This window comes from Cebus imitator, unplaced genomic scaffold (genome assembly GCF_001604975.1).
Source record: "Cebus imitator isolate Cc_AM_T3 unplaced genomic scaffold, Cebus_imitator-1.0 Scaffold22, whole genome shotgun sequence".
NCBI lineage: Eukaryota > Metazoa > Chordata > Mammalia > Primates > Cebidae > Cebus > Cebus imitator.
The window spans coordinates 1,666,936-1,693,151 of NW_016107337.1; the positions used below are offsets into that span (position 1 = coordinate 1,666,936).

General features: G+C 36.9%; 1 protein-coding gene across 7 annotated transcripts in view; it reads right to left on the reverse strand.

Annotated features, from left to right (window-relative positions):
* The window catches only part of RALYL (RALY RNA binding protein like), a 718,971-nt gene that overhangs the window by 11,140 nt on the left and 681,615 nt on the right, over positions 1–26,216 (reverse strand). For 6 of the 7 annotated variants that reach the window (XM_037736077.1, XM_017521829.1, XM_017521825.1 and 3 more), the window contains one exon: positions 25,051–25,223. The exons of the other annotated variant lie outside the window; for it this stretch is intronic. In XM_037736077.1, coding sequence (XP_037592005.1) covers positions 25,051–25,223 — 173 coding nt within the window. The remainder of the gene's footprint in view (positions 1–25,050; positions 25,224–26,216) is intronic. 7 annotated transcript variants of the gene reach the window in all.

A 26,216-nucleotide genomic window follows, 5' to 3' on the forward strand; every position in this document is an offset into this window, starting at 1 on the left:
CATACTTATAAAGTATTAATAATAGCTAATAGCCATTGAATATTTTAATGTGATTGACTCATGGATTGAACCTGTTTGGGTTATCAAAACAAATAACCAGTCTTATGGTATTTTTTTCTATATAAAGTAATATCTTGCATAGGAATAAAAAATTAAGGATATGGCTGAACCTTTTAAAAGCATGTTCTAGTCCATGGATAGTTGCTAGTTGAACTTTCTGTTGGGGAGAGAAGGGAATTAAGCCTCAGACTTCCTATGCTGCCATCTTGCTGATGTTATCCTTTTTGGGTAAACTTTTTCAATCGAATATATCGATATTTTCAGAGATACTCTCTTTAAGTTGATAGAAACAACTCAAAGAAAAATCTATTTGTTGCTTACTATCAGTAAATAATGGAGATCAAACATGCCCTCGAATATCAGAAAATGAAATGTATCTTAAATTTTGAAATCATTCAAAATTCTGGGTAGTTTTAGAATAATTGGGCCTTGTCTCACAGTTATTAGTTTTCATATAAATATCATAAAATTTCAAGTGACTTAAATCTATTAGTAATACTACTTTTCCTGTAGCAAAGGTTAAGAATGATTTTGAAAAACAGATGATATTTTATATTTTACAGGAACAAAGATTGATTCTCTGGCACATAGGTGAGTTTCAGAGGACTGAGGTGCAATCAAAATACTGAGGTAAGAAGCTATGCACATGATTGGATAAAGAACATTTTCAGGTTATTTTTAGATGCAATTAATTTTTATGTAGAATTCATATTTATCTCATATATATTTTTACTTCGTAAACTTCTAAATCCTTCACATCATCATTGATGGTAACAGATTTTTTGTTTTGAGATTTGAAAGCTGTTTCATTTAGATGTCATAACATATGATACCTATCATCAGCGTAATTACGAAATGTTTATGTGACTGTGTTTTAGGCACCCCTGTTGATAACAGATCACTTATTTTAAGCATTTAACATCTTACAGCCCAAGACTTTGACAGCATCACTAACAGAGTAGAAGTAGATCTTTCTCTGACATCTTTTTATTTCCAGTTCTTATCTGGAAAATAATTTCTCATTTTTCTACTGTCACAGTACAAATAGAGCTATGCCATGTTCAGAATTTACATATGGAACTTCATATACCATCTTGATTCATGTTTGATTGTAATAGCAAGTGTCATGAAAAATGTTTTTCTCTTGATCCAAGGCATTGTGTAGGTGTGCTAAAGGGGCATGTCACATCTTGCATATCCTGGGTGCCTCTGTACTCTGACACAGCCTCTTGCTCTGTGCCTCCTTTTCTGTATATCATTCTGTTATTAAAATCTAATTAGTTACTGTTTGAAACAAAGTGTGAGTGTCTGATTCGCGGTTGAAGTGGGAGATGAGGATCTGTTAGTTGACTGATAGAGAACACCAAACTGAAATTTTCTCCTTAATATACCTGGGTTTTTAAAATAGTTTTGTCACTGCCTTTTCCTTGGAAGTAAAACTTTGAGGCTTAATTTACTTAGTTAAAAACTTACATGTACTGAGGGCTTACCATGTGTCAAGCCTCCTTTTAAGTACTTTAAATATTCCATTTAATATTCATGCTATCAACACGAGGGAGGTGCCCTTATTATACTCATAGATTAAAAAACTGAGGCACAGAGAGGTAAGTCATTTGCTCAAGTCACACAAGTCTTCATATTTGGCTGTAATTAATCCAGTGGCTTGTTCGCACAACCTTTATTTCTTACCATTGTGTGTCATACACTCCCTCCTATTTAGAGCAATTTAGATCATGCCTAAGCTCTCAACATCACTGTTTCCCAAATAGTAATACTATTATATTTAGCAGCTAATGCTCACCTACTTCTCTGTTATATAAAGAGAATGTTTATGGAAAACTATTCACATATATTTCAGTATTTTTGTGCAATTTCTTCCTATTCCCTTTGGACTAAATTTGTGTTTTGTATTAATAGATATTTGTATTAATAGGTATTAGGAATGTTGAGACCTTACATCCTTTGAAAGTCAATAAAAAGCTTGTAAAGAGATATTTATTGAACTACCTCAGGAACATTTGGGCACTGGCCTGGCAGCTTCTCTATGGACAATCAGCTTGCTCTATAGAAACAAACGTGTATAAAATATTGATGACTTTAAGTGTTCTTTTCATTGTGTGTGTCATAAATTTTCCTTGTTAAAAATGAGGACATCTGAGAGGCAATATCCTATTTTGATGGAAATCATTTGGCATGTCACAGACAGAGCCCAGGTGAGGGCATCCCATTGTCAGCAGTGGCTAGTGACCCAGTGCGCCATCTGCCTGCTGAGGTCCTGAGGGATTTGGATTACATGGCATGAAAATGCTGTCTCACTTTTAACAATTCTGAGATGTCAAACTCTATAAAATTTGAAGTACTTTTCCAATATGAACTAACAAGTCAATCTGCGTGTGGAGTTTATTCCAACTTCAAGTAGAAAATTGTGCAAAAAATAAAAAAGACTGCTGGATGGTGACATCAGTCAGAATATCATTCAGAGGCATCATCTTGTCAGGTATGAAGTGCAGATCAGCAGGACTGAGTTCTGTATTTCCTGGGAGTTTGGGGATGGTGGAGTGGTGGTGCACAAACTGCTAGTACTGCACAAGATATTGTTACATGGAAGAGTCATTAAAAACATTGACTCATAGTGAGAGTATATCCACACTCTCATATTTATTGTGGCGTTATTCACCATAGTCAAGCTGTAGCATCCACCTGAGTGTCTAACAACAGATGAATGGATAAAGAAAATGTGGCATGTATACACAATGGAATACTATTCAGTCTTAAGAAAAGAAGGAAAGACTGGCTTTTATAACACCATGGATAAACCTGGAGGACATTATGTTAAATGAAATAAATCAGGCATAGAAAGACAAGTACTGCATGTTCTCACTTATATTGTATGTGGAATCTAAAGCAGTAGTAGGAAGCAGAGAGTAGAATGGTGGCTACCAGAAGCTGGGAGGTGAGGAAAATGTGGAGATATTCGTCAAAGAGTACAAGGTTTCAGTGAGAGGAGTAAATTTTTTGAGATCTATTGCACAGCATGGTGACTATAGTTACAGTGCAGTGTGTATTTCAAAATTGCTGAGATAGTAAATTTCAAGTGTTCTCATCACAAAATTGATAAGTACTTGTGGTGATATGTTAATTAGCTTGATTTAATAATTTTACATATGTATATATACAGCATAACATCACTTTGTACCCCTTAAATATATGCAATTATAATTTGTCAGTATACAATGAACTATAAACATGGACTCACGGAGTGAGAACACTGCACTTCTAGTTCTTCGGACTGCATTAACAAGAAAGTTTATGTTTGTGTCGGCCTTAACATTTCTCTAATACTGTCTATTCTTTTTAATGGAAGAGACAATGAGAGAGAGAGAGAGAGAAGAGAGGAGAGGAGATCAGGAACACAGGATTTTTTGGCCATATACAAATACCAAAACAATTTTAAGTTTTGTGTTTTCATTATATTTATTTTAAATATATCTCCTACTTCTAAAAAGAGAAACTTGGTTTTTCATTTATTAGAGTGAACTGAAGTTTAAGATAGATTTATTTTAAGTAAATAATGAGGTAAGGAAATTTAATAAAATAAGTAAAAAATAGTACCAATCATACATAGATTTGGCACAAACCAAAAGGGCTTGTGAAACCAAAAGTGTTTGTTAATAAAATTTGTGAAACCCTAATACAATGAAAATATCTAAGGGTGTTGGAATCTTACAGATCCTGACTGAAGGTTGATTCTGACCCTTATGAGCAGTGTGAGCTTGGGAAAGTTACTTAACATTTCTAAAATCAGTTATTTGTAAAATAGCTACTCCAAAAAGTTATTTTAGGCAATAATGAAATGACATATATAAAAAACTCAGCATTGTTCCTGGAAGGTGGTGAAAATGGAAACAGTATTGTTTTCTTTCCCTGTTTCTCCTTGACTTGGAATAAAATAAAAATCCTCTCAGTTTCTCACTGTTTCTCTGTGTGTGAACATTATATCTTATTTTCTCAGATTTCTGCCTTTTTAAAGATAAGTTGTTTTCCACATTTTTGAAACAACTAAGGCCCAGAATGATTCCAGAACTTGTTCCGTTCCCACAGCTTTAAATGGCAGGATAGGTGTTATTTCCAGTAGGCCACAGGCTAGGAAGGTTTACTTTTAAGAAACATTACTTAATATTAAAACGTATTCCTAAAAACCTGGCAAGAAAGAAAATATCAAATATGCATAAGGTTTCTGGAATACTTATCAGGTTCCAGTTGAAAAGAATTCTTATCAGGTTTCTGAAGGCCTGAACTTTCATTTCATCTCAGGCTATCCGGGAGCAGGCTACCCTGGAGCTTGTGATTTTCCACATCAAAGACATTCTAAAGACAGCGAAGGTTTAGAAGGGAAGATCCTTAGGCAGGGCAAGGCTGATAGTGCAGCGTGGTTGTGCTGGTGAGAGAGTTAATGAGTGGAGAACCAGCTGGGCACAGTCCTGGCTGGTGACAAAGATGCACCGTGCAAGGGGCTGAGCTAGACAATGCCTCTTTGCAACTTGAATGCTACCTAGATAAAAACTTTGTGCCATTCCATGAATTTTTTTTTTTTTAAATAAATTAACTTCTAGAATATAAGGCAAGAACTGTAAAAGGTCAGCACCATTTAGGTAATAAATCTCTTTTCCACTGTGATTTTGTCTGGTGAGCTATGAAAAAAACTGGGGAAGAAAAGTGCCCCACTTTCTTTTCTTTCAATTTCCGGTTTAATGAAATGTGTTCATACCTGTTCCCATTTCTTTTGTCACAGATTATTAGAGTCAGTGTAACTCGAGCAGGTATACCATTAGTTTCCATCAGAAATATTGTTGTTAATGACTTTCTTAGCTTGTTCAAGGACAGATTTCTTGCCCTGGTACTTATAAAATAAACATTGTCTTTTATCTATTCATTTATTTTTATTCTGTTTTTAGAGTTTTTACAGTTCACCATACTCAATATTTTAAAAAATAGCTGGAAAAAAATCGGTAGTCCTGGGCCTGTGAAAGACTGGGAAATGAATCAATTATATTTGTATTTGGAGTATTAAAAAGAAACTTGAAAAAGAATTGCTAGCTATTTGGCAGATAAAATGCTTAGGCTATAAAAGTTCAACCACCTCTGGAAAAGGCAGTGAGAGGTCAGCATTTGCAATTAACTACCTTTTCCCAGAAAAGTCTATTAATCTAGCTGATAAATACAATGTGGGGGAATTTGCTTGTGTAATCTGTATAGACTTTATCTAATACTTTACTTAAATGAATTGCTGGATGTTTCTAAGAAATAAACAGCTTCTGGTATTTCTGTGTAGAATATTTCACACATTCAAAACATTTTTGGTTTAGAATAAAAAAAAACACATAACTAAAGGTTCCAGTGTTATAGATTGTAGGAAACAGGAATACTACCATCATGTAGATATGGAAGAAATAAATGATAATTAAAAAAAAATACTATTCGAAATTGCTTGAACCTAGGAGGTGGAGGTTGCAGTGAGCTGACTGTGTCACTGCACTCCAGCCTGGGTGATAGAGCGAGACTCTGTCTCAAAAATAAATAAATAAAAATATTCATATAATGGTAGGGCCAGAAAATTCAAGGCACAGACCATTGTTGTGTCAGGAATCCAAAAATTCATTGTTTAATAGGACAAAGAGTGTTACTTTTACGTGTATTCTTAGAATACAAAGGTAAGTGGAGAATTGCAACAGAATTATACACTATTTGGTGGGGATGCAATATAATGCAGCCACTCTGGAAAACAGTATGGTAGTCTCCCTCTCCCCAAATAAAAAGAGAACTGTCAGATGACCCAGCAATCCCACTACTGTGTGTTATCTAAGTAAATTGAAATTAGGATCTCAAAGAGTTATCTGCACCCTTACACTCATTGCAGCACTATTCAGAATCACCCAGATGTGGAAATAACTTAAATGTCCACTGACAGGTGGACTTTTAAAAATGTTGTATATACATTCAAGGGAATATTACTCAGCTAAAAAAGAAAATCTGTAATGTGCAACAACATGGATGAATTTTGAGGAGATTATGCTGAGTGACAGTAAGACAAATACTGCATGATTCCACTTGTATGAAATATCTATCTAAAATAGTCAAATTTGTAGAATCATAGAGTGAAAAGGTAGTTACTGGGGGCAGAGTGAAATGAAGGTGTTGCCAATCAGTGGGCATAAAGTTTCAGTTAAGCAAGACGAGTAAAGTCTAGATATCTGCTGTACAACACTGCATAGTCAACAATACTATATTGCACACTTAAAATGTTTAAAGAGGGTAAATCTCATGTTAAGTGTTCTGTTCAGTCTCTAGAGTCTTCACTGGCAGACAGTTCTCCCATTTGAAAACTAAACAGTTAAAAAGTCATAAGAAAATTGGGTGGAATATACGTGTAACATGCCATAGTGAACAGAGGCAATGTTAGAAACCAGAAAGGGAATATAACAAAAGTGTGGTTAAAATTTTATGAGTCTAAATGATATTTCCATGGTTACAATGCCATGTTTTAAAATTACTTTTAACCAATGCAGTTTGTAGACTCTTTAAATTTTCCCATAAACTGGAGGTCATTCTACTTAAAACAATGCTTTAAAAGTCAGATGAAGCAAATCTACAACCACTGGACAACCAATGAATTATTTCTTTCTCATGAGTGGCTAACAGAAAATGTAAGTATTTTTGAACACAGGTAATATGTTTGGTTAAGCATACCCATAAGCATGTGTCCACATATTTGGAACTATTTTCTTATAGAAATAAAATTCTTTTGATTCTCTTATGTTTACATTATTTTCTCAAATTACATTTTACTTCTTACAAAAATTGTGTAAATATTAGCATTAAAAATCGTTTTAATACTAGTTTCCTTAAATCTAGAAATTTAGAAAGCATAGGTCAATTAATGATGGTTAACAAAATTTACCTTGTGCTCCTATTTCTATCTTCTCTTAAGTCCTCTATTTATAATATCATATCATTATTTTTTTCAGTGAATTACAAATAGACCTTTTAATGGACAAGTCTGAATTTAAATAACAATGAAGCTTAACAATGGACACTGAAGTGGAAATGAATTTAATACTCCAGTCATACTCTATTAGTTTTATAGAATACGTTCAGGCTGAATAATATATTTTAGAATGTGAATCTTTGATATGTTTTAGAATGTAATCTTCAATTTGAGAATGAAGCAGCCTGTACGCAACCCTTTCTCCCCAAAAGACGTTTTTTTCTTTCTTATTCACTTTCTTTTACTCAGCTTTTAGAATGGTGCCTGAGTACAGTAATCATTTAATAAGTATTTGCTGGCTGACTGAATAAAAATGGCATTAAGGGCAAAACACATATCTAGACTAATTATTATTCTGTTGCATAAAACTCTTAATGTCACTAAGATCATTTTTCCAATAGCTTTTGCCCTTTGGAATTTGGGAATAATTTACAAGAAGAGAAAGACTTGTTTATCTCCCAGAATCTTAGAAGAGTTTATTGATTTAATATATTTGGCTTGACATCATAGAACTATAATATAGGTTTTGCCCATCTGGTACAAAAATAGGCATTCTTGGCAAACTGTGCAAAGCTATTTAAGAACCCTATGTTACTGATATTGGTATACAGTGTCTTACTCATATTCATAGAACAGTGGGAATTGTCTCCTGGGCAGGCAGAAGATGCCACTTCTATGCCATAGAACTCCCTGATATGTATGTGTGTTCAGTCGCCTGCCTGTAAGTGGTCTAGTCTGTCTCTCTGTGTTCAGGGAAGTGATATGAGACCAAGGTATCAAAGGGTGAGGATTAGGGTTGGAGATGGGGTGGGACTCAAAAAACCAAAATACAAAGATCTAGAATTTGTGGTCAGATATGTATGGCTAAATAATGACAGGCCCTTCCCCTTAAATAAGATAATTATGTATCATCTGTTTTATCTTGACTAGTTTTTCTTCTTAGTATTTCCACAGAAACGAAAATAACTTCCTCCAAATTTGAAATCACTGCAACTTTTCTCAGTAATTTCAAATTTGGTGTTATACTATATCCCAGCCCAATAGAGTGTCTTGATGTGAGAGACAAGATTGGTAATAAAATATTCTGGACTTTTAAGACAATAAAAGTTATAAGAGGTACGCATAAATACCATAACCAAATCATTAAAAAAAATAGAGACAGAGTCTCGCTATGTTGCCCAGGCTGGTCTCAAACTCCTAGGTTCAGGTGATCCTCCCACTCTGGATTCCCAAAGTGTTGGATTATAGGCACGAGCCACCATGCCTGGCCACCAAATCATTTTTTTTTTTTCTTTCAAAGTTACTAAAACTACCTATAATTGGCATGTCCACTAAATTTTGTTACTTGAGGAAAACGTTAAGTTTGACATATAAAATCCCATGCCGGGGATTTTCATAAACATGATCCCATTTAATCTTTTCAATAATTCCCCAAATCTTCCTTTAACAGATATGGAAGTGAACCTCAGAGACTCAGTGATTTGCCTAAAATATGATATCCATTAAAAGGCTTGTCCTTCCGAACCTGAAACCCACATAAGCCCTAAAGCCCAAATAACCGAATTGATAAATGTGTATCTGTACTTTGTAAGGGTAAATGGAAACAGCTGTCTCCATTATAAAAGGCAAAGACTCTGACTTCCCTTTTCCTCGTTCTTAGAGTGTATATTTGGAGGCCTGATGAATCTGTGTCCTTCCTCTTACCTTTGACATAAAAATAAATGTTATTAAAGATTCAGCCCGTTCTCCAATGTTTACAGTGTAGATACATGATATAGTTTGAATATGTGTTCATTGCCCCAGTTGAACTGTTGAATTGTAATCCCCAGTAATGGAGCTGGGATCTGGTGGAAGATAATTGGATCACGGGGCTGGATTTCTCATGAATGGTTTATCACTATCTCTTGGTGCTGTTCTCACAATGGTGAGTGACTTCTCATGAGATCTGTCTATAAGTGTGTGGCACCTAGGGCTCTCTCCCCCTCCTGCCCTGGCCATGTGACCTGCCTACTTCCGCTTCATTTTCTGCCATGATTATACTTCCTGAGGCCTCCTCAGAGGCTGAGGAGATGCCAGCATCATTCTCCCTCTACAGCCTGCAGAACTGTGAGCCAATTATAGCTCTTTCCTTTATAAATTACCCAGTCTCAGGTACTTCTTTATAGCAATGTGAGAATGGCCTAACACATCTCCAGTATTGTGAGTCAGATAACCTCTGGATATGTAATGATGTTGAATTTTGTGTGAGCCTCATAAAAATCGATGAGTTTGTGTCCTTTGTAGGGACATGGATGAACCTGGAAACCGTCATTCTCAGCAAACTGACACAAGAACAGAAAATCAAAAACCACATGTTCTCACTCATAGGCGGGTGTTGAACAATGAGAACACATGGACACAGGGAGGGAAGCATCACATACTGGGGTCTGCTGGTGGGAGCTAGGGGAGGGACAGTGTGGGGTGGGGAGGTTGGGGAGGGATAACATGGGGAGAAATGCCAGATATAGGTGACAGGAGGATGGAGGCAGCAAACCACATTGCCATGTATGCACCTATGCAACAATCCTGCATGATCTGCACATGTACTCAAGAACCTAAAGCACAATTAAAAAAAAAAAAAAGTTAAGAAACCCTTTGTTCTGGGAAATGACTTACTGCAAAGAACCACTCTTCTCTAGTTGATTTAGATAAGTCTTACACCTGCTTATTTACCTATGATAAGGCCAAACACAGATCTTCCGAATTTCCACTCTTGCCCTCATACATGAATAACTGAACTATTTTGTCTCCATTGGTTAATGAGAACAAAATGCTTATTACTTAAACTTTGGTTAATAGTCTCTCCTTCTCCCAGGACCCTGAACTTCAGCGCATCCTCAGCCTGAGCCGACATCCATCACCTCTTTAAGGGCCCTTCTGGAAATATGCCAGCTTCAGGGTAAAAAAATCCTCTGATACATGTACACAGTATGCCCATCTTTCATCCCACCTCACCTTGGATTCTTTCTAATCTTGCTTGCTCCTCTCATAAACGAAAAACCCGTTTTTCCTAGAACTTGAGATGCTTGCAGATCTCATGGCCAAAGCATTCTCCCTATTGCAATAGTCCCTTCTCCCTGCTTGCAATAACTCTTCCAAATAAGTCTTTCATTAGTAAGTCCAGATTTGTTTTTTACTTGACAAATGTAAAAATGAATTAGCTCCGAGATCTTTCAAGAGCTATTAAGACTGTCATGAGGTACAGTTTTTGGTCTCTTGGGGAGAATAATTGTCTTTTCCTCTGACCGAATAAAATTTGGGAGATTTTGTCTTGATAACCAAGAGGCTTGACAAAACTTTAGACTGAGTTTTTTCTGACTATAGGCCCCTGATCTCCCTTTTCTTAGAGCATTTACTTTAGAAAAATTGTAAGTTTTCCCTCTGCCCCTTGGAGATATACACCTTCTCCTAGCTTCTTGCCAGTTGTACAAATCCAGGAATATCTTTTTTAAGGACTTGGAATCATTCCTTTGAACTGTAATAATCAAGTAAGAAGCAGCCTCTATCTCTCAGTCTCTGTGGAAGGTATGAACCTAACTTAGATAAGCAGCGATTAGCAAACACAGTTGACCTAATTATACTGACCAATCTTCCCCTACCACCCTCCAGTACTTTTCCACTAGTCACCCCAGTGCTTAAAAACTCTCCTGCCTGTTTCAGCAGCGCTGAGTTCAGTGACTCTTTCTTATTAGAATAGGCTTGATCTCTGTTGAAAGCCTTAAATTGAATCTCTGTTGCCTGTTTAGTTTCATCCATTGCTATTTTTTCTTTGACACTAACATTGTGGTCACTTTACTCTTAGCTTACATGCTTATAAATCTGTTATTGCTTATGCAATTAAAAGAATTTTTCCTACTATATTGATAGGGAGAGGTCTTTTTTCTTTTTTTTTTTATTGTACTTTAGGTTCTGGGGTATATGTGCAGAGCATGCAGGTATGTTACATAGGTACACACATGCCATGGTGGTTTGCTGCATCCATCCCCCCATCATCTACATTAGCATTCTCCTAATGCTATTCCTCCCCAATCCCCCCATCTCCTGCTAACCCTCCCCAGACCCCTGACAGGCCCTGGTGTAAGATGCTCCCCTTCCTGTGTCCATGTGTTCTCATTGTTCAACACTCACTTATGAGTGAGAACATGGCGGTGTTTGGTTTTCTGTACTTGTGTCAGTTTGCTGAGAATGATGGTTTCCAGCTTCATCCATGTCCCTGCAAAGGACATGAATTCATCCCTTTTTTATAGCTGCATAATATTCCATGGTGTATATGTGGCACATTTTCTTTATCCAATCTATCATTGATGGGCATTTGGGTTGGTTCCAAATCTTTGCTATTGCAAACAATGCCACAATAAATATACATGTGCATGTGTCTTTATAATAGAATGATTTATAATCCTTTGGGTATATACCCAGTAATGGGATTGCTGGGTCAAATGGTATTTCTATTTCTAGATCCTTGAGAAATGCCACACTGTCTTCCACAATGGCTGAACTAATTGTTGGCAGAATTGTTTTATTTTTCTAACCTTTTTCATAATCGACTTTTTGAAATTAGACAGAATTAAGACTTTAGATTGCTCCATTTTCCTCTAACACATTATAGCATTTTTAGAAAAGTAACATTTTTTTTTCTATTTTTGTATATTTAAAGCTTATTTTTAAGCTGCTTCTCACTTCCAAATTACTCCAGAGTCTTTCTGTTCTCTTCCACCTGTGTTACCCTTTGTGTACAAACCCAGAAATGGTGAAAATATTTTATTTAGTTTGGATCTATATTCCAGATTTATTATTCAACTTTTAACATCATTAGGGGCTGTTTGAAAATTGTGTGTCTACTGCAATACTCTTAACACCTCAAAAGTCCTTAGAACTAAAGCCTATTTTTAAATGATCACATTGCCTGATAGCTGCCCTGATAGCCGCAGTTGAAATCAAAGCATCTATCTTAATTATCTGGGCACACTTTAGTTTTGAATCCTCTGAAATTTACTTTCTTATGAACTTGTGACTTTTTTCTTTCGGCTTTAAAAATTGTAGATCCGGAGTGAGAAGAAGGCTTATTTTCTGGTTCGTTTTATAAGTCAGCATTCTAGCTCTGCTAACTAAATTCAGGTTACTTCAAATTTGCATTTTTATCACTCGTGGGAGACAGTATTTCAGAACCACTGAAAACCAACACAACGGAGTCAATACTGCTGTGTTGACTTTGATGTGTTCATTTTAAGCCTCCTTCTGTTGTTCCTCCTCAGTGCCTTCAAGACTCAGGCTGCTGCCTGACTGACCTAGTGATTAAGTTATAATGAAAACTGTTTGCTTCTTTGCTTTGTATAATAATCCTCAAAATCACAGAGCGGATGCATACAAAATTAATACTTAGAACACAATCTGATTAGGACAGACAATAAAAGTACACTTAAAAATGCTCATAATACCCCTTCCACGAACACTCCCTTTGTGGAAGCCTGTCTTTCCCTCCTAATCTCCATCTCTCTCTATTCCCTTCCACTCAGGGTGGAAGCTGTCTTTCCTCTCCTGGATTCCATCTTTTCTTTATCTCACTCAGTGTGAGAGTTAGCTGTTTCTTTCTCTCTCCTCTTGTTTCTCTCTCTCTCTCCAAGTAAACCTGTCTACAAAAAAAAAAAAAAAATGTTCATAATATGTTTCAGGTAATCTGAGGACATTTTCCTCTCTCTTTCTTTAACAAATATTTATGGACATTAACATATGCTAAACACCACACTGAAGAAAAACACAAAATAAGCTCTGAGAAATTTACAAATCAGTGATTCAGAAAGAAGGAAAGTCATTAATTACAATACAGTGAGTTAAGTACGAGGAGTTAAGTACAAAGCATGGCCTAAAGAAAGAAGCAAACCCAAATGGATGTGTCCTTGTTGAGGGACAGATTTATGGAACAGGTGACATGGAATGATGATGTTTAAGAGAGGAGATATTTTTGCCAGACATAACATAAAAGTTAGAATGGGTTATTCCACGCAGAGGGAACAACATATGTAAATGCTTGAAGGCACGACACAGTGTGTCCTAATAGAGGTTTGGGGGAGTTGTGGAGGATGCTCCTAACTAACTTGGAATTTCAGGAAGGTTTCCAGATAAAACTGAGTATTGAAATAAAAGTGGATGTTCACCAAGATCAGGTATGGAATGACATTTCAGGAAAGTCAGTCCCTGCCCCTCACCCTTACTCTTCAGGCAACCTCTGTTTGTTTAATTGCAATGACACACTAGTGCTCCACTTCCTTGTTAGCATTTGATTATATCAGCCAATTTTGGTCAGTCTGAGCAAGAATGTGCAGTGTTACCTTATTGTGGTTTTAATTTGTACTTTCTTGAATACTGATGATTTTGAGTGAGTTTTCATGTGTTTACTTCTTTGGTGAAGTGTCTATTTACCATTCCTTCTTCATGTACCATGTGCTTTATCCCAGTGGTTCTCAGCCTTGGCTGCACAGTAAAACATCTTTGGACTTTTGCTCTGGGCTTCACCTTCTGAAACTCTGATTTAATTGCTATGGTTTGTGGCCCCTGTCATTTGTGTTTATAAAAGATGCATCCTTGGTGATGTCATGTGCACCTTGTTTTGAAAACCCTACTGTTGTACTTCAGCGTTCTTAAACTTCAGTAGGCACCAGAATCACCTAGAATGAGTGTTAAAACATAGAGGGCTGGAGTCCACCCCAGAGTTTCTGATCCAGTGAGTCTGGGTTAGAGCCTGAGAATCAGCATTTCTAACAAAGATCATTCCACATGATATCATGCTGCTGGTTGTGGCGCCGTCCTCTGAGTTCCACTGCTTTAACCAAACTAAACTGGCAACTTCCCCAATTCTTTCACGCTTTTCTCTTTTGTATATACTCTCTTTTCTCTGTGTGGAATGCCATCTAATCCTTTGTTTTCTTTGCACACATTTTTTCATTCCTCAAGAATCAGCTAGAATGCTACACAGACATTGTGAAGTCTGCTATATCATCTCACTTCCCACACCCGATTGCATGACTTAGGTGATAATTTTACCTATCATACTGTTTTGTTTATTTGTTTTGGTTGCAACATCTTCTATTCTACCCAGTGAGAGTTCTATGAAATCAGAAACCAGTAGGTCTTATTTTTTAAATCTTAAGGAGCCGACATTATCTGGCACATAACTGAGTTTCCACTATTTATTAATTTTTTTGGTGTGTTGTTTAATGAGTAAGTGTTTGGGCGACTAAAGAAAATGTGATATGTAAGGCTTCTCACATACTCAGTTTTCATAAAACCATCTGTTACTAAATTCATGGCCAGATCACATGAGCCAGAGAACAAATCTATAGCAAAAACCGAAACAAAAGCCCTGTATCATCACAGGATACTGTTAGTATTATCTTTATTTAAAAAAAAAAAAAGCCATAAGGGAATAGAATTAAAAATAAATTATTTTGAATTAAATATGCTGGGAGCTATTAAATAAAAATTTAAAAGGCTGAAATCAAATCACAATTCTCAGAATATTGCATTTGTTTCCTGAAATCATTCTTATCAAATAAGAAGTGCTTTTTAACAATTTGAATACCCTAGGGTTTTTAAAAATACAAAGATCCATATGAAGATTATGTTGCTAGAAATGTAATGTTTTATTGAAAGCTTCACTGGCAAAATGAGATGATCATAATAATAGCGATAATAAAAACAGCTGCAATTTACTTGTTTATTTTGTGCCAGTGACTTTGTTAAGTGCAGTCCATGTATTATATTATTTAATTCCTTACATAATCCCCATGATGTGGATATTATTATTCTGCTTTCATACCAACTAGAAGAAGTTAAATAGTTTGTTCAAGGCCAATATTCCATTTTATTTCTATGTAGGGGTGCCAGATAAAATACAGGAAGCCCAGTTGAATTTGAATTTCAGATTAAATAACATTTTTGGTATATACCATGGAATATTGGGGACATGATTATATTAGAAAATCATTTACTATTTATCTGAAATGCAACTTTGAGTGTCCTCTATTTTATTTGCTAAATCTGGAGACCCTATTTCTATTTGACTCCAAAATATTTGCATCAGATCACTAGGTTGTATTGCAATCCAGTTCTCTTAGGTACAGGTAATTCCCAGTTTACTTATATGAAATTTATAGAATAAACTTCAGACAATTAGCAAAGCATTAAGGCCTTTTATGATTTGCCCTGTGTTCTCCCGGTCCCCACATTCAGGGGTGCAGCAAATGCCAAGGTCTTGAAATAGGAGCTGAGCAAGTTTGTGCCTGGAAGCTACAGAGCTCATATGGAGTGAACGGGAGAGAACTAAGAGCCAGATCAGAGAGGTAGCAGGGGCCAGATCATGCAAGACTTTGTAGATCATTGTGAGGACTTATATATCTACTCCAAGTGAGGTAGGCAGTTAGTGGAGAGTTTTAAGCACAGTGACATAGCGTGGTTAAAGCTTTAACACAACCAAATTGGCAGCTCTTTGGAGAAAAATCTGCAGAAGAATAAGGCCAGAAGCAGGGAGTTATTGCAAAATATTCAGTCATAGGTACGTAGCTGCTTTGCTCTATAATAGAACTCATGGTTCAGCCTTTAAGCTGTGTTACTTGGGGTCTGGGTGACAACTGCCAGCTTACGGTGTGGACAGGGCATTATTCTTGCAACTTTAATGTGGAACCTGATGTGATTTCTCTGGCACAATGAGACCTGAAGGGATCTTGCACCAACTGCACCTTGTGGGTCCTGCACCTTTGAGTGTGAGAGAGGCATACTGGGTCTTACAAAAGGCAGCAGGAAATGCTGTGGCAAAGGTTGCATCCTCAAGGGGGAGGCAGATGGTGAGCAGGCAGAAGAAGCACATCATCAGATATGCTCCTGAGCATAGGCATCATGCTTTCTGAGACCCCCAGAAGCAGCCAGGGGAGATTGTGAGTGGCAAGGTATTGTAGTTATGCAAAGGCTGATATGTCTGGAAATGTATGGAAACATTTGGGTCATCAAAATGAAATACATGAAGTCAAGTGGAAAAAAAAAAAAAAAAAAAAAAAAAAAAAAAAAAAAGAAATCAAGGGGAAAAAAAAAAAAAAAAAAACAGAAAATATAGGCCGGGTGCAGTGGCTCATGCTTGTAATCCCAGCACCTTGGGAGGCTGAGGAGGACAGATCACCTAAGGTCAGGAGTTTGAGACCACCCTGGTCAACATGGTGAAACCCAATCTCTACTAAAAATATAAAAATTAGCTGTGCATGGTGGCAGGAGCATGTAATCCTAGCTGCTCGGGAGGCTGAGGCAGGAAAATTGCTTGAACATGGAAGTTGGAGGTTGTGGTGAGCCAAGATTGCACCACTGCATTCCAGCCTGAGTGACAGAACAAGACTCCATCTCAAAAAAAAAAAAACAAACCAGAAAATATACAAAAGGATAAAAATGCTCTACAAAAACCCAGAAAGATTTAGCAAAGTTTGTCTGACTTTGGGAAAAAATATGTAAGAGGATACAAATGCCCTACAACAAAAAAATGCTTAGAAAAATCTATCTGACTTTCTTAAGTCTTTTTTTGTCATAGTACAGTAGGTCACCTAGACTAGATCAATTGCAGGACACAGGCACCATGCTTGTTTGTATCATCCCTAACTCCTCCAAATAATAGTACTGCTTTCTTTATGCCTTCAATATCTGTTCTCAGTAGGAAAGGGAAGATAGCTTAGGATGGATTGGTTGAGTTTAAGAGGAAGGTCTTTGCTGTGCTGAAATACAAAAATAACCAAAATACAAAATCAAACAGATTAAGTAACTATAGGGTAGCACAGAATGCCTACTCTGTGCCAAGTATGTGCCTTTTAGACATTATTTCATTTACTCTTCACGGCAATCCTTGTCCAGACACATATTATTGTCAACCTTCTTTTACAGATGGAAAAACTAAAGCCAGTGAAGGCATAGGTAAGTGGCTTGCTCAAAGTCATTGGACTGAACATGCTTCTATCAGACTACAGGCAGAGCTTTTGTTTCTAACAGTTAAGCCATCCAACCTCTGGGAAAGATTTTTTTATAAAAATAAAAAGTTTATTTTATAAAAAAGTTTATTCTATAAAAATAAAAATGATTGAAATCAAGTGAGATCCCAACAGTAGCAAGTCTGAAATAGGGGACAGATAATAATCATAGGGGACACTTACTACAAAGGGATCAGAGCTCTTAAAGAGGCAGAATTCCAGGTGGAAATCTGGAAACAGAGATATCTTCCTATTACACACTTTCTCTCCCATCAAAGGCTGAGTCATACCCCATTTCTGTTGAGAATACCTGGCCAGTGGGCATGCATGACCCTGGCCATTTGTGCCTCACCAGCAGGTCACCTAAGTCAGGTCAACTGCAGGACACTTGCATCATGGCTGTTCATCCTATCCCTAACTCCATCCAAATAATGCTACTTCTTGCTTTATGCTCTCAATATCTGTTCTTGGTAGGACAGGGAAGATAGCATATGTTGGATTGATAGAGTTCAAGATGAAGGTCTTTGAATGCTGTGCTAAAATACATGCCCAAATCCAACAGATTAAGTAATACTTTCTTGCCTCCTTGTGATTTATACTTCTAACTAATTCAGTTGGCACTACCTTTGTGGAACTTGCCTCACAAGTTCCTGTTTGTCCTCTAGCCAAAATTCATTCAAAATGATAAGAAAAAGAAAGAGAAGCACAATTGATAAGGGGGATCATCCAGGTGAAGGACTTCATTAGGAAGGAAACAAAAAGTCTCAAAAAGGAGACATTTTCAGTCTTTCTCGTAAAGAAAGATTAAGAATATAGATCAAAATGCTTTATGCATTCCAGTTTTTCAATGTTGTACTAGAATGTTTGCTTTGAGTTCTCTTCAATTGAAGGATTGGATTTGAGGTCCAGACCTTCCCCAGTGTGCATAGAAATTCAATAACTGGTAAGCCCAGGTGACTTACTGCTTAGTTGAATGTTTTGTTAAAACCTGAAAGATGTATTACACTGTAGTACTCAGCGTGCATATCTAAGTATTACACAATTCAGCTAGGTAATTCTACTGTAGATTCTTGCTAGATTTGCCTGATTTGATTGTGTGTAGTCAGCAAAAGGAAAAGTATTATAAGTAGAATTCAAAAGAAGTCAAATTCTCCTTAAGCCATTTAAATGTTTTGCTTGTCTATAGTTTCCTTTGGGAATTGATGATTTAGCTCTGTAGTTTCAAACCTTGGCCTGATAAAGCACAGATTCCAGGGCTGCTGCTTGAGATAATCTATATTGGCATTTTTAGCAAGCACCCTAGGTATTGAGTGTAAGATGAACAAAAACTCTCCTTTGGAAAACACTGGATTAGCCTAAGGCTCCATGACACATCTAACAGCTTTATAATGTTCTAGAGTGTTCACAGAAGCCTTTTCTCATACACCTGAGGAGAGTTCATTTGCTTTTTTGAATTAGCACGGTGTTAAGCACTAGCTTTCCTATAGTATTTCCATTATGGCAAAGGCTACTTTAACTTTGGGTGATATTACTTTATATAAAGGATAATACAGATTTGGAAGACACAAATAGAATAAAAGAGCTTGAAATGTTGTATTTGTGAAGTTTCCAGTAGTTTTTTTTTTAAAGTTTACCTTTATCGATCTATGTATCATATGAATTATCTAATGCATTTTGGATTTTAAATGTATTTTCCATAAAATGATCTGGGGATGATGAAGGATGGCTTGAATATCTTTTCTTCAACTTTAGCATGTGCCATTTCTTTAATTCGTCATGCTTCAAGGTGAAATCCCTGCCCCATTTCTGCCAGGAGTGTTTATTGACCATAGTGGCTACATCTGGTTCCCCACCTGTAAACTATGTTTTTCATATGGTTCTTACCATGACATGCTGCTTCATATTTTTTGTCTGTGGCCTTTCACCTCAGTTAGTTCATATCTTTCTTATTTTCCTTCTTGATCCCAGTGGTCAATCAGTTAATACTTGCCAATGGATTTATTCAGAAACACAAGTGTAGTAGTGGTTTCATAGTGCATGTATAGTGCATTAATACAGAGTTTAACTGAAGATAAATCCAAATTTTGATTATGCACTATTGAAATATATAGGTATAGATTATTATAGAATCATAGATTTTTAGTCTCGACAGGCTTCTTATAAAGTCCAAGCCTGTTTTTTTGTTTTGTTTTTCTGTTTTTGTTTTCGTGCATGAGGAAATCGGTCATCTCGCTATTTTGTTTTTGGAGATGGAGTTTTTGCCTTGTTGCCCAGGCTGGAGTGCAATGGTGCGATCTCAGCTCACTGCAACCTCTGCCTTCTGGGTTCAAGCGATTCTCCTGCCTCAGCCTTCTGAGTAGCTGGAATTACAGGTGCCTTCCGCCATGCCCAGCTAATTTTTTTTTTTTTTTAAGTAGAGATGAGATTTCACAATGTTGGCCAGGCTGGTCTCGAACTCTTGATCTCAGGTAATCCGTCCACCTCGGTCTCCCAAAGGGCTGGAATTACATGTGTGAGCCACCACGCCCAGCCAGGAAATCAGTCTTCTCTCCACCAGACACTAAGCTACTTGAGACAAAGAGCCATATATATATATATTTATTTATTTATATTTAAATCATTTTATTTACCTCTATGTGCCAAGGAACAATATTAAACTTAGTCTCCTTTTTTTTTGGAGACAGAGTTTTGCTCTTGTTGCCCAGGCTGGAGTCCAATTGTACGATCTCAGTTCACCACAACCTCCAACTCCTGGGTTCAAGTGATTCTCCTGCCTCAGCCTCCCAAGTAGCTGGGATTACAGGCATCTACCACTGTGCCTGGCTGTTTTAAAACTTAGTCTTATACGTTTCCTTTAAGCATTTCAGATTACATTGTGCACTTCACCAACAATGGAAGCTTTCAGACTTTACATGTCTTGTAAAAAAACCAAAAACCAAAACACAAAAAACCTAATATAGATAAGAATGATTTGTTGATTTGAAATCCATGTATAAGCAAATAGTCCAGTGAAACTTAAGTTCAAAAGTTTTTTTTTTTTTTTTTGTCTTGTGGGTGTAGCTGTGTCAATGTGCCTAATTTATAATAACATTGAGTCTAGTAGGTTAGATATTAGATATAAATTTAGATGTAAGCAGTAATAAACAGTAATGCCTAAACTGAAGTTTATAATCTGAATCTTTATGAGGACCAATTTATATTATTGTGAAAAACTTAGAAACTGATTTGAAACATGAATACGATTCATATGTGTGTATATAGTTTTCAATAATTACCAGCAGGAAATTTTAATGGATGATATAAGTGGAATAACTGCAGGTGAAACTTGGCTGGATAATATAAGTGTAATGACTTCGCTGGATATAAGCATAGTGACATCTGTGCACCAAAGGCACCTGGGAGATTTTTTAAAACACAGGCCAGACATGCCCTGCTGGCTGCAAACCTCACTGTCAACAAGTGTCGGGATGGGACCTGAAAAGCCATAAACATTTCATTTCATACATAACACAATGATTTTAGTTATACCTGTATTTTTGGTAGCACCTGGTGCACACATAATAGATTCCCAAATGTTAGCTGAATGAATTGCGTCGTAGAAATCAATTTCGCTAAGTGTATATTTAGAACTAGACAGTATGTGGATAGTCTGTGCTCATATCTTTGGCTTCTCACCACCTCACAAGGGGCACCAACACCTACAGCTATCCTACGAACTCATTTTTCTGAATCTCCCTCACTTCAGATCCAATTCTTATTTCCTGTTCATTCTTTTGCAATGGCATTCTGGATTTGCCTTGAGCAGCCAAATGGGCATATGGCTACCAGCTCTTCTTTGTGAGAAAAATTCATAACTAGAATCTAATTAATTGTATCTTTCCTGTTCAAATCGATGATGCCCTTTATTATCTAAAAAGAAAAGATTTGTGCTTTTATTTTGCGTTTTGGGACCAAGGATGATTTGGTTCAGTGGCCTGGAAAGGAGAAAACAGTGAATACAAGACTAGGGAATTTTTTCTTGGCCAACCAGTAGGAGAGACTCCTTAGTTTCAATCTGGATTGCAAGGACTGAATGTTAAGCCCTTCCTCATCTATTATTTTCCATGTCTTACAAACAAAATGATATACTAGAGATAGGATTTAACTTTAGCTCCCTAAGTCCCCAATAATAATACAAGGGTTGAGGGAGAAAACCTGAGTACATCCAGGGAGGTGCTCAGTTCTAATCAGCTACTTTCTGTGTATTTAGAGCATAGTCCACATACCATGGTTTGGATTTACTGCCATGACTGTATAGTCAAGCTTTGCTCCTTCAGACATATTGCTCCTGGGACACATACACATCCAGAGTAAAAATCAAACAGAATGGGTTTTGAGATTTCTGATCTTGCCTTACTATGTTGTAAATAAGAAAGTCAAGAGAGATTCAGAGAAGTTGTTAGGTTAGGCAGTTCAATTGGACTGATAATGACAGATCTAGGACTTAAATTGGCCATCTTATTCTTTCACCCTCTAATCCAATATTTGGAGTGATTTCATGCCCATGTAGATGACTCATCTTGCATCTGAGCCCCTCATTCCTTAAATCCTTCACCTGCTGTGACTTTTGCACTGATCTCACTCCTTCCCATGGAGCAGCTCATCATCTAGAACTGTCCACATCTGAAATATCTTGGTCCTTAAGTACAGACCTTGTTTTTCTTTTTTCATTTAGTTCCTCTTTCTCTGGTCCTTAATGGTTATAGGGGCTTTTTTTCCCCTTTGTGCCTTTATTTTCTCATTTTTGACCACCCCTGCCCCCCACAGTGTTCCCTTTCTTCCCTGTTAGATTCCATGACCCATCTAGTCAGCCACTCTTCGTTACTCATATCCTCAACTCCTTTTATTTATTGGTTTTTATTTTTGCACTTATCTGACAAAAATGCAACTCTGAACATGTTTGCTTTCTTCATGCTTCCATCAGGGTTGATAAAATCCAGTGGAGAAAAGGCAGATTGATAACTTCATCACAGTCATTCTCAAAGTGTGATCCCTAGACCAGCAGCATCGGTATAATTTAGGAACATGTTAGAAATACAGATTCCTAGAGCCCTCTTCAGCATGCTGAATCAGAATCTCTCAGAATGGGACACAAGAATCTGTGTTTTTATAAAGTTCTCTAAGTAGTTCTGATATACCTTGAAGTTTGCAAATTACTACTCTATTAATTCTTGATCTTTAACCTTAACTGGCTACTAACACTGCCAATCTTTTTGTTTTCTAAATTAGTAATCTTTAGTGTTTTCCAGACGCCTTTTCAAATCTTGTTCATTCCCTTCAACTCTGTGATGGTGCCTGTGTCTCCTCATTCCCCAGAGGTTATCACTCTCTAACTTATATTAGTTTGTGCTTGAACTCCCTCAAACTCCTGCCACAACATCCTCAGACTAACCACAGTCACCTGCAGTGGAGGAGTCTTCATGTCTATATGCTTCTGCTCTACATTTCTTTCCTTTCAGCATTGACAACCTTCTCCCTTTCTCTTCACAAAGTTCCGTCTCTCTATTGGCATCCTTCACCTAATCTCCTCACAGCTTACATTCACACTCTTTGGTGTTTTGATTCTACATGTGATGAAAACATTGTAGGGATTTAAGCAAGGAAATGGCATTATCTGACATATAGTTTATAAAGATTTTTACCCTTCTGTGGAGAATGGGTTGCGTGAGGCAAGAGTTGAAGCAAGAAAAGCATTTTAGATATTACAGAAAACCTGAAGAGGGGATGGTGGTTTGGGACAGGGTACTTGTCATGGAGTCATAACTAACTTTGGGCTGTGAGTTGGAAGTAGAGTTAACAGGGATAAAGGTGGAGGTCAAAGATGATCTCAGTCTTTTGGTTTTAATAATTATGTGAATGGTGATGCTGTTTACCAGAATGAGGAAGCCTGGGAAAGAATAAGATGACTGGAAAAAAATCAAGTCTGTTTCTGGCCATGTTAAGTTTCAGTTGTTTATTGGAGATGTATGTGGTGATAGGCAGCTCAACATTTGACTCTGGGGTCCTAAGAAGAGATCAGGGTAGAAATGTGGATTTAGGACTCTTTGACCTATAGGTAGTATTTAATGCTCTACTATTTGGTGAAGACACCTTGGGAAAGAGTGTGGAAAGAGAATACGGCCTAAGACAAAGCCCTGAGCTAACCCAATATTTAAAGTGGGAGTATGGAGGGAAAATTTCTAGTACAGGAAACTGAGCATGAGCAACTGATAAATTAGGAGAATTTCTCAGAAGAAGGAAGTGGTCAGGTATGCAAAATTCTGCTGAGAAAGAAATTAAAATAAGAACAGAGAAGTAATCACTGTAAATGGCAACTTGAAGGACCCCAGAGAGCTTGAAAAGTGTAATCACAATGAAATGCTGACAGCAGAGGTCTGATTAGAATGAGTTGAGGAAATCATGTTGAATTTGTCCTGCCAAATCATGTGCTCCTGCCTAAAGAGAAGCTGGTACATTTGTTTGTTCTTCACTCTAGTCCTTAATCAATAGATTCCTTGAAATCAATGTGAGTCTAAGAACAGGTGCTTAAGTTCTGCAAACTGATGCAGACTTTGGTAGAAATAGGGGTGGTTGTTAAAAGCTCATATTTGAAAAGTTTAAATGAAGGTGCTGACTGGCACAGTGGCTCACACATGTAATCCCAGCACTTTGGGAGGCCAAGGTGAGCAGATCACTTGAGGTCAGGAATTAAAGACCAGCCTGGCCAACATGACAAAACCCTGTCTCTATTAAAAATACAAAAATTAGTCAGATGTGGTGGGTACCTATAATCCCAGCTACTTGGGAAGCTGAGGCAGGAGAATCACTTGAATCCGGGAGGCGGAGATTGCAGTGAGCTGAGATCACGCTACTACACTCCAGCCTGGGTGACAGAGAAAGACTCTGTCTCAAAAATAAATAAACAAAAAGTAATGAAGGTGCCATGAGTTCTAACAGATCTGGCATGTTAAGTCAATATAGAATCTATAAAATTCAGCTGTCTTTGAAACTATTGATAAAAGAACTACTATGACAAGATGAGTTAAGTAACAATAGGCACAGTATTAAAACAAACTGGAATTTGATTTTACCTGGGATAAGCCAAGTTTAATATGATCAGTCCATAGATATTTGGAAGTTGGCAACATATACACACACACTTGCGCACATGTCATTTTTTGTTATGTCCTTTGAATAGTATATTTAATTTCATGGTTGATAAAACATGAGAAATATCCTCATCAGCATACATTTACCAAGTAAGTCCGTGATGTGGTTATGTAGGAAAGGACGTCTGGAAATGAGCAGTATAATGATTACAATATTGGGAAAATAAAACCTATAAAGAAGCGGTTCTTAGCCAAATTCTCAAATCATAAGAACTGATTATCAGGTAGCACAGGCATTGAAAACGGTCAACTGGCCATCTACTAAAGTGCCATCTTAGGGAGCACCCTGTAGAAAGGACTGCTGGCTGTACAAATAGTATAAATAATTATCAGTTAATAAAACAAGAAGGGGACCCAGTATCTTCCAGTATACTGTAGTTTGTTACCAGGATATTATATCTGTGTACGGTTCACTTGCAATTGCCTAAATGCAAGATCCCTTTTGCAGTGGAGCATTTTGGAGGGAAAGTTTCATTTGGCACTTTAAATATACCTAATCTCTTCTATGGTATTTATTTTGCTTCTTCATTTATATCTTCCTAAGTTAGCAATAAAGTATTGAGCACTTACTATGTGCAAAGCACTATACTCGTGTTTTCTTAAATATATGTATATGAGAAATAAGCCCCAAATTATTTAATTCTTATTTTAGAATGAATGAGTTGCTAACATGCTGGTGTTGTTACCCAAAGGGTGTGGATACCAAATGTTTAGTTCCTACCAGCTCATGACCCCCATCTTCATCGAAGTCCTCCTCTATCCCATCTGTCATCTCTTCTCCATCGGCATCTGGCCCTCCTTCAGCAGGCTCCTCTGTAGAGTGATCTGCATTCTCTGACACAGATTCCTCTTGGATCAGCACTAGACTCTCTTCCAATTGCTTCTTCTGAGCTTCTGGGGGGGAAAAAGCAAATGACTACTACCTTGGGTTGCTCATGAGCCATTTGGATAAACCATGAAAAAACAATCCATGAAAGGGTAAACTCTTTGTGTTATTAAAGGTGTACAGAAGGTAAGGTAATACTATGCTTTAAGTTGAATTTTCTCAGTCATGTAAATCATGTACATATGTGTATGTGTACTTACATGTAAGCATATTTATTTTAATGGAATTAGCAAAAATTAAGGAATCCAGTTGGTAGTGGTACATAAACTAGTAAGATTTAATTTTATACATAGTGCTTTCTAATAAGGATAGTCTCTCTGAGAGGAAAATAGAACAAAAAAAAAAAGGGGGGAAAATCAACATAGAAATTGTTCACTCAAGGGAAGAGGAAGAAGAAAGCTCAATGACAAGTTCAAACCTGAGTGAAAAAGACAAAACTCACTGAGGAAAAAAGTGGAAAAGAAAATATATGGTTTCTCAGCAACATCTATGTGAACAAGCCCCTGAAATTTTAAAGTCTAAATTCTGTTGACAGGTGTGGTTAACTTCAATAGTTAAGGACATAAATTCTGGGGTCAGACAACCTGAGTTCAAAGTCGAGCTTCATTAACTAATAGCGTTGTGGTGTTGTGCAAAGTCAAAATGATTAACCCTCCCTGTGTCTCAATTTTCTCATCCATGCAAAAAGGATAACTATTTCCTAAACTTTCAGGGTTTGGTGTAGTGCATCGGAGTGTTAGTATAGTGACTAGCAAATAATAAGTGCTCAATAAACAAAGCTACACTCTACATTAGTAGAATTTCTTCTAGTTGTCAGGATCTGTGCATTCCACTTACAGAAAGCTGCTCAAATGGGAATTGCGCTGGCAGCGTCATGATTATTTTCTCTAGCGGGTGGTGGCATTCATCTCCTCTGATGATATAAAGAAGTGTTGGGCTTCCAATAAATTAGATCATCATATGTTCCTCCTTCTCTGACTTATTTTCTTTTTTTTTTTTCT